A 13,272-nucleotide genomic window follows, 5' to 3' on the forward strand; every position below is an offset into this window, starting at 1 on the left:
ATTGAGATACAAGAGTGTTTACAAATTCTAATTCAAATTGAATAAGAGGAATCAACCTCTATTTATGTCTAACCGCTTTCCCCTTGGGAAGGTCTGTTATTTTATTATTCTAACTACCCATCCCTCTCTTGACTTACAAGAATATCTTGTATAAATTCCCCACCCTTAGCTTTAGTCTTGTCCTCAAGGCTGGAAGTGAGGATACCTTTGCTTCAAATCAAAGAAAAATTCCCAAGTTGCATCCTCTGGCAAGCTATGCTTCCACTTTACTAGGACCTTAGTAACAGCTCGACCCCTTATCTTTACTGTCATGCGATCCAAAATAGCTTCAGGTTCTTTGATTAGAGGATCTCCTTCTACTGAACTTGGAAGACTCGAAGAAGTTACTGCTTCACCTACATGCTTTTTCAACTGAGAGACATGGAATACATCATGTAATCTTGAACCCGAAGGAAGCATGATCTTGTAGGCCACTGCCCCAATCTGTTCCAATACCTAAAATGGGCCATAAAACTTGGGGGACAACTTCATATTGCTTTTGGCAGCTATGGAAATTTGCCGGTAAGGATGCAATTTAACATAGATCATATCGCCAACACTGAATTGCCTCTCAGATCTATGTTTATCTGCCAGCTGTTTCATTCTATCCTGGGCCCTCTTCATGTGAAATTTAATGAGTTTCAACATCTCCTCCCTCCTCAAGAGGCTTCTATCCACCAACTCAATCTTAGAAGCTCCTGCTATGTTAGGAAGATTCACAGGAGGCGGTTGTCCATACACCACTTCATAAGGAGTAGCTCAAATAGAGCTGTGAAAGGTGGTGTTATACCACCATTCAGCCAGGGGTAACCACTTAGACCATTGATAGGGTGAATCTGCACACATACACCTCAAATATGTTTCCAAACACCTGTTAACAATCTCTGTTTGGTCGTCCGTCTGAGGGTGATAAGCTGTGGAGAGCTGGACCTGAACACCCTGAAAAGCCATAAGGTCCTGCCAAAATTGACTGAGAAATATTGAATCTTTGTCATGGATGATAGAATCTGGAAATCCATGCAACTTGAATACATGATCAAGGAAGGATTGAGCAACATCAGTAGTAGAATAAGGATGAGAAAGAGCCATAAAGTGGGCTGCCTTGCTCAACCTATCAACTACTACAAAAATCACCTGCTTACCAAAGGAACTAGGCAAGCCTTCTATAAAATCCATGGTAATGTGCTGCCAAATTAGATCCGGAATAGGCAATGGTTGCAGTAATCCAGGAGAAGCCTTGGTCTCATATTTACACTTCTGACATACACTGCATTTTTGAACAAAAGCTTTAACATCTTTACTCATCCCTTTCCAATAGACCACAGATTCGAGCCTTTGTAAGGTTGCATTTCATCCTGAGTGACCAACAGCGGCAGAAACATGAAAATGCAGAAGAATGTCCTGTCTTAAAGCATCATCTCTATCCACAACTAGTCTTCCTTTCCTCATTAACTCCCCATCCTTCCAAGAATAATGTTTGTGAAAACTAGAGTTTGCTTGTAATTCTGAAATCTTCCTCTGAATTGCATGATCTGAATCCCAAGAGGCTTTAATCTTTATCACCAATTCAGAAACCACCTGATGATCCATGAGAGCTTTACAAGCAACTGGTTCCACTCGCGACAAGGCATCAACAACTACATTATCATGTCCCTGCTTATACTCAATTGAAAAATCAAACTCCATTAATTTCACCAACCACCTTTGTTGAAATGTCGTAGTCCATTTTTGATCCAAAATGAATTTCAAGCTTCGATGATCAGTTCTGATGATAAAATGAGTATTCAGTAAATAATGTCTCCATTTTTGGACAACCATAACCACAGCCAGTAACTCCTTTTCATAAGTAGAGTAAGATTGTTGTTGGTGATTCAAATGTCTACTTATGTAAGCTATAGGGTGGTGATCTTGCATCAAGACTGCTCCAATTCCCAAACCTAAAGCATTCACCTCTACCACAAAGATTTTTTAAAAGTCGGGTAAAGCCAAAACTGTAGTCTCAGTAAGCATCTTCTTTAATTGTTGAAAAGCCAGTTTTGCTGCATTGGACCAGATAAAGTTATCTTTTTTAAGCATGTTAGTTAAGGGTTTAGCAATGCCACCATATCCCTTGACAAACCTTCTGTAATATCCAGCTAACCCCAGGAAGCCTCTAAGTTGTTTCAAAGTTTTAGGTAGTGGCCACTGTTCTACTGCAAGCACTTTAGCTGGATCAGTTGATACCTTAGAAATGAAGTGGCCAAGGTACTCTACTTCAGAAACCCCAAAATAACACTTACTCCTCTTAGAAAACAAGGAATTCACCCTCATAGTTGCAAAAAATTTGCGTAAATATAGCAAATGGTCTTCCAATGAACAACTATAAACCAAAATGTCATCAAAGAACACCAGCAGAAACTTCCTCAAAAACTGAGTTCATAAGCCCTTGAAATGTTGCAGGTGCATTAGTGAGATCAAAGGGCATCACTAAGTATTCAAAATGCCCAGCATGAGTCTTAAAAGCAGTCTTATACACATTAGTAGGATCCATTCTCACTTGATTATATCTTGACCTCAAATCGATTTTGGAGAAAATGCTAGAACCTTCCAATTCATCCAATAGATCATCTACTAAAGGAATTGGAAACATGTTCTTAACTGTATGCTTGTTAAGATCCCTATAATCCACACACAACCTCCATGATCCGTCCTTTTTACCCACCAAGACTATTGGGCTTACAAAAGGACTACTACTATTTTGAATTATACCAGTCGACAAAGATTCCTACACCAGCTTATCAATCACATCTTTATGCTATTTAGCATACCTGTATGGTCTCTTACTAATAGGACGAACACCTTGAACTAGTGGAATTCGATGGTCATGACCAGGTTTGCGAGGAGGTAACCCACTAGGTTCTTGAAATAAATCAGAGAACTCATCCAATAACTTGGCAAGAGTAGGAGGGACTTCTTTATCAACAACTTGAGTTGTAAGTAAGTTCAAATAACCCTTTTGTCCATCACATACTTGCAAAATTGACAAATGAACACCAGTTGACATAGCCTTCCCCAATTGTTGCCTCTTAACTGTTTTTAATCCAGTAGAGGCCCCTCTTAACACATTTCTCCTTCCCCTAACATATAACTCCATCTGCAACTTATTAAAATTCCTTACAATATCACCCAAGGAAACCAGCCACTCCATTCCCAAGACCAAATCACAGCATCCCAATGGAATGAGTAACATATCAGAAGTGAATTTGGTTTGCTGAATTATCCACTGGAATCCTCTAACGACAGCAGACACGTTTAACTGTGTGCCATCAACAACCACCACACTCACGGAATCAAAAACATTACTTTTGCAACCCAATCTCTTGGCCACCTCAATGTCCAGAAAATTGTGGGTACTCCCACTATCAATCAACACATGGAGAGGCTTCTTTTGGTAGTAGCCTGTCACACGCATGGTGTGGAAATTGGCAATTCCCGTGAGGGCATGGACAAAAATTTGAGGATCTATAGAGCTGGACCCCATTGAGTTTTCAAGAAAAACTTCTTCCTCCGCACCCTCCTGTAACTCATCCACTTCCATCACTTGCAACTGCAGTGTTTTATGACTCAAACCATGCTCAGGCATAAAGGGTTCATCACAAAAATAACATAACCCTTTTGCTCGTCTATCACTTATATACGCAGGGGTTAAAGTTTTAGAGGTTTGTTGTTTTGTTTTGGGGATATCTTGTGTCTTAGAAAGAGTTTTAGGAGGTGTAGGTAACAACGATGGTTTAGAAGAAGCCTCAGGTTTAGACTGCTTATTCTAAGATTTTGTAACAAAACCATGCACAATTGCTGCCTCATGCATTTTTGCTAATGTGAAGGCCCATCGGATAGAATTTGGTTGAAACATTCGAACAAGCATCTGGACTTCTTGTTTAAGCCCCCCCAAAAAGCAACTCAGCCTATGCTCCTCAATCAGATCCAAACGAGCTACAATAGCCTCAAAAGCTTCATGGTACTCCACTATCGATCCCTTCTGCCTCAATTGCATCAATTCAGCCATAGGATCATCACATACTTCGCCAAACCTTTCAATTAAAATCCTTGTATATTCTAACCAAGGTGGTAAGTTCTACAATCCTACATATTTCACATAAGAGCTAGGCCATTGAAGGGCTTTCCCTTCAAAATGTACCACCGCCAACCTTACCTTAAACTCCTCAGGTGTATTATCAATAGAGAAGAATGTATCACATTGGATTAACCATTGTTTAACATCATTACCAGAGAAATGCGGAAAATCAATTCTAGCTAGACGTGTTCCGCAAGAATAAGAAGATCTCTCACCTCGAATTGGGCTTCCCCCCGTTGGAGAATGAGTTTTGCCCTTACTATTATTATGTAGAAGGTCCTGCATTTGTTGTGATATCAACAAGGCTAACGACTGTGTTAGGGAATCATGAAGAGTTTGCTGCATCGAAGCTACCATCTCCATGAATCTTTCATCAATCTTGGAATTGAGACGATTCTCCTCGCGATCTTCAATTTCACGCTTAAGAATGTGATTCCATGTAGCATTGTTCGCAACAGGCAAGTGTACCGGATCACACAAGTAGTATAAAATGGTAAGAACCGAGTATCGAACTCTCGATGAACTTGTGTTATCTGGCTAGCTATTTTGGTAAATAGGTGTCTGGTATGAAAAGATGATTGTGGTTATGAATAGGTATGTAAACTATCTATGCAAAAAGAAAGAAAATCACGCAAGAGAAATGTTGTGTAAAAACAAGTAGAGAACGCGTTGGTCTTCCTAATAGGTTCCTGATGCTAAAACGGATGTTCTCTATCTAACAATGCCCATGTATTCCTATGTTGTCTCCTGGACTGCTAGACCCTGATTCCTCATGATAGCCTAGCCTAATCCTGATCAAGCCTCGTCCACAGATTCCTCTTGTAAGACTAAACTCATTACATAGCACAGAGAACACATAAAACATCATTACATAGATAGAAATATATTTACATTAGGTACCTACAAGGAAGATCCAATAGAGGATATAGCTTTCCATGGTCCAGAAACCTCCTTTACAACACAGAGAAGAACAAGATGAAAGATAGCAAAAATACAAGTGGTGAGGATGTCTCCTTCCCCTCTAGGATCTCACAATCATTCACAAATTCATCTAAAGTTCTCAGAACGGCTTTCGCTTCGAGCTCTCATCTCTGCAGATCTTCACACAGCAAAATCTCTTAGAACTCTTTGGAACTTGGACCTTTTTCTCTCTAGAACATCCTAAAGATGCAAAAGCTTCAAGCCAAGACCAGACTTTCGTGCATGCAGAGGCTTCTTCAAGAAAAATGACAAACTCCCTCAAAAAATCTAATTTCAAGCTTAAATAGGTGGGTTGGTCCGTGCTTGCGCACTTAGTGCAAATCTGGATCGCTTAGCGTGCATAAGTGGATTGTGTCTTAGCGCGCTTCTCTTGCTTAGTGGATGAGATGAAGCGGTGCGCTTGATGACCTGGAGCGGTGCACTCAGCGAACCTGATAGCTCATCTTCTTCTGGATTCTTCCTCGTGCTTAGCCACTGAGTGTCGCGCTTAGCGAATGCTCGCTAAGCCAATTTACTGGCTTAGCGAGAAGGTGAAAATAGCATTGTTGCCAATTTGCCTCATTAACCTGAAATTGAGAGAAATTGATTATAAAACACACAAAATAAAAGTATAAATTATCTATTACCTATATTTAACATAAAGTACTTATAATATTATAAAACAACTATAAATTGGAGAAGTTTGATACAATATACACAAGTTTTATATACAAAAGTTAGTCATTTTCACCGACTAACAACTCCCCCAAATTTACAGTTTTGCTTGTCCTCAAGCAAAAGAGAACAATTCACTTGTCCTCAAGTGGTAAAACATGCAGTGTTTATGTACAAAGGTGTATGCATCAAAATTTATTGATTGCATGATGAGAAAGATGAAGCAATGTGTACCTATCACTTGTTTTCACAGAATATGCAGCTAGACAAATAGGAGAACAAAATGTGAACTATACATTTATATAAAGTTAATCATAAGACAAATATCAAGGAAAGTAGCTCAAACCACAGTCTCACGGCTACTGTTTCACTCAAGCAGAAGTGTTTAAGCTATTCATTGATAACAACTAACAAGAGGTCCAATCTTTGCATTTCATCTCATGCCATCAAGTCAGAAATGTATAAACAGAATCATAAGGACTTTCTCAGGCTTGTAGTGAGGTTTGGCTACAAAAATTCATTGGTTTTTCTAGAATTCAAAGGTTTAGGTTCTAAGAGAGCACAAATCCTTGACTTATCCCAATGGTCTTGTATTATACCAATAGCTTTCTCACTATCTTTCCTTTCAAGTTGCTTTTGACCTTATTGTAACAGCACAATTTATTCTTTTTTTTTAACATACAACTTATTTGTTGTGTGTGCTGATGCTTAACCTTTTTCTTTTCATTGGAGTTGACTTCCCTCCCCCAAATTTAGAGTAAATTTGTCTTGAGCCATATGCTCTCCTAGAATCTAAACAAGGTATCAGGATATGTTTATTTAAGTTTAGAGTTCAAATTTTTTTTACAATATCATTCAACTCAAAAAGGGAGCGAAGGATGCAATTATCATTTAAGGTAAGTTGTTTGGTCAAAAGAGTTTGTGTATGTACAATCATGGCCTTCATCATGTCCTCATTTATACATTTCTTTCTAAAATTCAGAGATTCATGCAAAGATTATCACTCACAGCTAGTCGTTCACTCACAGTTTAAGGTCACACTCTCACCGGTTTTGGTTCAAGCTTTTCTTTCACAATCAATTTGTCTACTAACTAACAATTCTACTGTGAGTTCACACTCTTGTTCTTTCTTCGTTCAACATGCATATTCGTTCAAATTCATGAATAGAAACACAAATCTCATCTTCAACATGCATTCAATTTAAAGCAAGGCATACATCCATTTTTCAAAATAAATAAACTATTTTACTGCAACACCAACAAAAGTTAAGTTAAACTGTTCCAGATGCTTCAGAATGAGCAACTACACTACTCATGCACAAAACTAACAAGAAGTAAATAATGTACTAAAACCATAATTATACTAATAAATCAAAAAGCACAAAAAAATCAATAGGAATTTAAGGATCCTGTGATTGGTCCAGGGTGTCCTGTGTCTGACCCTCCTCCTCTTTTGACAAATGAAGTACAGGAGTAGCTATAGGAGAGGTGTTCAGAGACAGGACTGGGGTGGTTTGATCCTCAGGCATGGAAGGGTCTGCTGCTTGTTGTGGAGAAGTGGAATCTGCCACTGGTGCCGGAAGCTCTAGAGTGTCTTCAAGAGACTTTTCAGAGGTGGTTGCAGCTTCCTGGGTTACAACTACCCTCCACTTCCTGATCAAGGGCTCAGGAGTGGAAGACTTTGATGACTCATCCTTTGGCTGATGGGGTACCTGAGTGGTGGGATCTTTGAATTCCCTGTGAAGAGGAGGCTGAGTCCCTAGCCAGGCTACCCATTCATTAAATTGCCCTACCATCGAGATGGAGTCTGGAGGCGCTACTAGCTTTAGGCTTTGCAATAAAATAATCTACCCTTGATGTATGCTTCGAAGCATGGCTTCAAAATGTTGAAAATCTGCAAGAGATAAGGTAGAAGGAACTGCTTTCATACGAGCTGGGGGAGGAGCTGCTGATGTAGAAGCTGGATGAGGGGCTACTAATGTAGAAGGAGCCTTAGTTGGCCTTGCCCTTGGTCTTCTGGCCCCCCTAATAATAACTGTTGGATCATCCGGGTTCCAATAGTTTTTCCTTATGTAGGCCAAATTAATGACCGGGCTCAAACGTTCAAAGACCAAGCTGTCGGAAGCAACTCCTCTAGACCTACATAAAGCTGTGATAAGAGCAGGGAACCCTAGTCTAGAGGAGTTAGACTGGGCCATTGATGCGATCTATCTAGAGATGAGAGCTCTGACATTCATGTCCAGTTGAGTAACTAAGCCAAAGATTAACTAGCTCTATCCACAGTCAAATCCGAGGTGTGGGAAGTCGGAGCTAGGTTGGAGTATGAGAAAACACTCCAGACCTAAGCAAAAGTGGTTAGATCTTTTCTGATGATCTTTCTAGGGTGACCTTCAGCATTTAAAATCAACCCTCGGCCGGGTATGCATAGAGCAACCTCAATTTCCTTGATGTCAGTAGGCATCCTGCAGTATCTTGAGTAAGCGGGTAAAGATTCACCCTCAGAAAGCACCACAGGTGTTTCTAAAAAGGCATTGAGGCTATCTGCATCAATCCTTATCAAGTGGCCTCGTATTCTGACTTGTTTTGGTGAAGGCCCCTCAGGACTGTAGAGGCTGGCGTAGAACTCCTTCACCAATGCCAGGTCAATGCTACTGTCATCTAAATTGGTGAGGCGCTTATGAAAGTTACGCCTCTCCAATTCAGCCTTAAATTCATCCAGCTCTGTATGATATATTTCCACTTTCCTCTCAGCTAATATATGTCTTCCCATGACATTATCATCGTATCTGGTCCAAGCCTCAAAAGAGTGGAATCTTCTTGTATCATATTGAGTGGTGGGCTTTGAACCGCCACTCTTTCTTTGCTTGGAAGACATCTACAGACAACGGAATCAAACAATTAATCAGGACACAGTTATTCAAATTTTAAAAATTGAGAAATAAAACTGAAAAAGACACTGGCCGCTTAGCGAGACATGGTCCGCTTAGCTGGCCTTTGTAAAAAAAACACCATCGCTTAGTGACATATGGAGCCGCTTAGCGGAAGTTGCAGAATTTTTAGATTCTGCAGAATTGTCTTAGCGGAAAAGCGCTCGCTAAGCTGAACATGTACTGCAAGGATTTGCGCTAAGATCCTTGAAGGCTGCACTTAGCGGCACTAAATTCAGCAAAAATTTCACTAAGTGTTGGGAGCTTAGTGAGTAAAGCTCGCTTACCTGGGTTTAGCGATTCAGCTTCGCTTAGCCACAGGTAGTTCAGCAAGAGGATGAGTATTCATCCTCAAAGGATGAACTCGCTTAGTGTAGTAAGCGTGCATGGCGAGTTCTTCAGATAATGCTTACATACAATGAATATTGATGAATTCGCTTAGCACAACATGCTCGCTTAGCGAGTTCATCGCGTTTTCCAGAAAACGCAGAAAACACAACTTGTTTTCTCACACTTTTCAAACCTCTAAAATGAATATCAGACATGCAATGTGTGCGCCATACTCAATTCAGTACACAAGCTTACATAGCCCTAATCTTAAACTAATTATAACAAAACATAAAAACCCTAAAAATATAAAGCTACAGTTAAAGTCTTCTACCCTAGAGTTAAGACATGAAAAAGAGAAAAAGAATCAAGGAACTTACTTGGATGGTGTATGATTGATGCTTCAAAGTCGAACATGCACAAAGAGAGTACAGATGCAAAATGTGCAAATTTGTGGAGAGAGAGAATGCAGAGGCGAGGTTTCTGTAATTTGGAAAATGTGAGTGTAACTGCTGTTACACTCACTTAAGCAGTTTTTTGATACCTTCGCTTAGCGGACCATTGCGCTAAGCGAGCAAGAGAGACGTTTGGTTTCTCAATCAGGCTCGCTTAGCGAACACGTGTGCTTAGTCGACGTTTCAAATTCAAGATCAAAATATTATATTTTTTTTAGCACAGAAACTCGGCTTAGCATGAGAGTACGTCTGCTTAGCGAGGTTTGCAGATCCGAAAAGCTGCAACTCTCGCTATGCCAGATTTTGGCTGGCTTAGCTAAAAATGATGCATCATAAGCACTGAAGAGCACGCGCTTAGCTGAGAGGTACTCGCTTAGCGCTCGTATTGCCACAAAGAATCTCGCTTAGCTACCATGAATGGTGCTTAGCGTCATGAACCTCAATTAAGGCCATAAGGAATTGCGCTTGGCGATAATGGATCTCGCTTAGCTATGGATAAGCTGTCGCTTAGCGTTCAGGCTGAAGCTTAGTTGAATCCAAATTGAATTGATTTGGGCATAGCTTAACCTTGGCTAGCTTAGCGGAAATAATCAGCCTCAGATGCCAGGGTTGTGCGCTAAGCGCTTGAAACTCGTGGCTTAGTGCATGAACGATTATGTGCTTAGCGAGCAGCAGGCGCTTAGTGAAAGGACTAATTGTCAAAAAGATTTTCTAAGTTTTAAACTTAGTCCTTTCCCAAGAAATTGAAACCCTTAAGTTTACCATTCAAATGGAGGCTGATATACTCCAATGTTCAGATTATACAGCAAGTTCCCAATGATCTAATGTTTGAAAGAAAGATAACAGAATTTAAAACTGGGTTGCCTCCCAGGAAGTGCTTCTTTAACGTCATTAGCTTGACGCTTTTACCTCGCTGGGCGATCTTACGTTTTGGTTCTCACCTTCAGAACCTCTTGACCTTCTCCCATTACCTGCAAGCAAACATTGTGTTCTAGAGCAGGCTTGTCTTCAACAAAGAAGTCAAAATCAATTTTCTGGTCTTCAAAACCTAACTCCAGCTTTCTCTTCCCCATGTCAACTATGCAGCTTGCGGTCAACATGTACGGCCTCCCCAAGATTATAGGGATGTAAGTATCTTCAGAGATATCCATGACCACAAAGTCTGCTGGAAAGATAAAATGCTTGACCCTGACTAATACATCTTCAATTACTCCGTAGGGCCTGGTAATGGAGCGGCCAGCTAATTGTAGAGTCATTCGAGTAGGCATAATCTCCAACTCTCCCAATGTTTTGCACATGGAGAGTGGCATCAAATTAATGCTGGCTCCCAGATTAATCAGAGCCTTTCCCACATTGACTTCTCCTATTGAACAAGGAATAGTTACACTCCCAGGATCTTTATGCTTAGGTGGAAGAATCTTTTGGATCACAGCACTACAACTTCCTTCCACTATGATGTTTTCCTGATGAATGTACTTATGCTTCCTTGTCAACATATCTTTCAAAAATTTGGAGTAGAGTGGCATCTGCTGCAGAGCTTCACCAAAGGGCATGGTTATTTCCAGTTTCCTGAAAATATCCAAAAATCTTGCCAAATGATGATCTTTTTCTTTCTTGGAAGGTACCATAGGATATGGTACTTCCACACCTTTGTCCACAACCTTTCCAATTCTACTCTTCTCTGAAATCTGATTTTTTTCTTCTTTTTCATTTTTCTCATTTTATTTTTCTTTTTCTCCTTCTTTTTCTTTTTCTTGGTTCTCCATCTCTTTATTCTGAACCATTATTTTCTTCCCTTTTTTCCTGATTCTCTTTACCCTTCCCATCATTTTCCTTAACACCTTTCTTTTCACCCATTTGCTCCTTGTACACCACACTCTCTTCATCCTCAGCTTCCACCAACCTTTTACTCCTAGTCATCACAACCTTGCATTCCTCCTTAGCATTATTTTCCATATTTGCTCCAAAACTGTTCGATGACTTGTCAGTTATCTGCTTGGCCAATTGTCCCACCTAGACTTCAAGGTTCTTCAGTGCTGACTCAGTACTCTTATGATTTGACATCGTTAACTGCATAAACTGAGTCAAGGTCTCTTCCAACTTAGTCGTCCTTTAAAAGATGTTAGGCCCTTGTTGAATTGGCCTGTTTGAGGATCCACCCTGGTCTTTATTGAACTGGTTGCCAGGGTGTGTCCTCCATTGTCCTTGCTGATTATAAGGACCTTGCTAAAAGCCTGAAAATCCTCCTTGGGTATACCCTTGCCTCTGCTAATTCCCCATGAAATGAATTTCTTGAGTGCTTTCTTCAGTGGGGATGCATTGGCCTGTGTCATGAGCTTCACCTCACATGGTACAACCTGTGACCTGTAAAACAAAAGAATGTGTAGATTGTCCAATTGACAGTTTAGTTGGCAGCTTACCAAGTGTTTCCGTTAGGATCTCAAGTTGCTTAGATAGCAACTTGTTCTGTGCCAACAAAGCATCGTGTGATGTTAGCTCCAATAAGCTCTTCTTTGTGGGTTGATGGGTTCTGTCCCTCAGAATAGCATGATCACTGGCTGACATGTTCTCTATGAGCTCAGTTGCTTCTTCTGGGGTTTTTAGCTTTATTTTTCCCCCAGCGAAAGCATCTAGTAATTGCTTAGTTTGTGGTCTCAGCCCAGCTATAAACATATTCAGTTGGGTTGTCTCGGAGAATCCATGGGTGGGATTTCTTCTCAGTAAGCATCAGGGAATTGATGAAATGAAGATATTGCTGCCTTCCCTTCAGCAGTCTTAGATTCTGGAAAATATTTCTTTAGGAACTTTTCCACAACTTCTTCCCAGGTTTTAAGACTGTTACCTTTGAATGAGTGGAGCCACCTCTTGGCCTCTCCTACCAGTGAAAATGAGAAAAGGCTGAGTCTGATAGCTTCATCTGGTACACCGGAAATCATAACAGTGTTGCAAATCTCAATAAATGTTGCCAAGTGTGCATAGGGATCTTCATTAGGTAATCCTTGAAATAAATTTCCTTGTATCAGATGGATCAAAGAATGTGGGTAGGTGATGTTGTGCGCTTGCACTTCCGAACGTGCAATGCTAGTGAAAAATTGTGGTACCGAGCTACTTGAATAGTCCTCAAGGGTAGTCCTCTGGTCGTGCTCATCTTCCATGGTAACAGTTTCAGACAAATGATTAGTGGATTCCCTTGATGATGGCGAATTAGATGATGATGAATCAGAAAAATGGGTCTCTTCCTCAAGAATGGATGCAACTGTTCTGTCTTGCAACAGTTTCCTTATCCTCTCAGCCCTGTTCCTTCTCAGTGTAGCTTCAATTTCTAAGTCAAAAGGAACTAAAGTGCCTGTGGGAGATCTATGCATAAACAGTACTAACAGAACAACGGTTATCCAGTTCAATAAGAGAAGACAAATATAAATTACAGAACAAATATTCACATAAACAATCAAAGAATAACAAATAAAGAATACACACCTAAAAATGAGCAAACTTTCGAAATAAAAAGAAGTTTCCTGGCAATGACGCCAAAAACTTGTTCGCGGCCGGCAAGTGTACCGGATCGCACAAGTAGTATAAAACGGTAAGAACTGAATATCGAACTCCCGGGGAACTTGTGTAATCTAGCAAGCTATTTCGGTAAATAAGTGTCTGGTATGAAAAGATGATTGTGGTTATGAACAGGTATGTAAACTATCTATGAAAAAAGAAAGAAAATCACGCAAGAGAAATGTTGTGTAAAAACAAGTAGAGAACGCGTTGGTCTTCCTAATAG

The 13,272-nt window shown here is 40.2% G+C and overlaps 1 protein-coding gene across 1 annotated transcript; it reads right to left on the minus strand.

Annotated features, from left to right (window-relative positions):
• Nucleotides 1-2,007: 2,007 nt before the first annotated feature.
• On the minus strand, nt 2,008-2,349 carry LOC114424087 (uncharacterized mitochondrial protein AtMg00860-like). The gene has a single exon (XM_028390953.1). It carries the CDS (start codon nt 2,347-2,349, stop codon nt 2,008-2,010), a length of 342 nt encoding a protein of 113 aa, XP_028246754.1.
• Nucleotides 2,350-13,272: the final 10,923 nt, after the last annotated feature.

The sequence above is a fragment of the Glycine soja genome, chromosome 8 (assembly GCF_004193775.1).
Source record: "Glycine soja cultivar W05 chromosome 8, ASM419377v2, whole genome shotgun sequence".
In the NCBI taxonomy this organism is placed as follows: Eukaryota; Viridiplantae; Streptophyta; class Magnoliopsida; order Fabales; family Fabaceae; genus Glycine; species Glycine soja.

Coding starts and splice junctions, on each gene's coding strand:
- LOC114424087 (XM_028390953.1), bottom strand. CDS start 2,349: ATGAGGGTGAATTCCTTGTTTTCTAAGAGGAGTAAGTGTTATTTTGGG.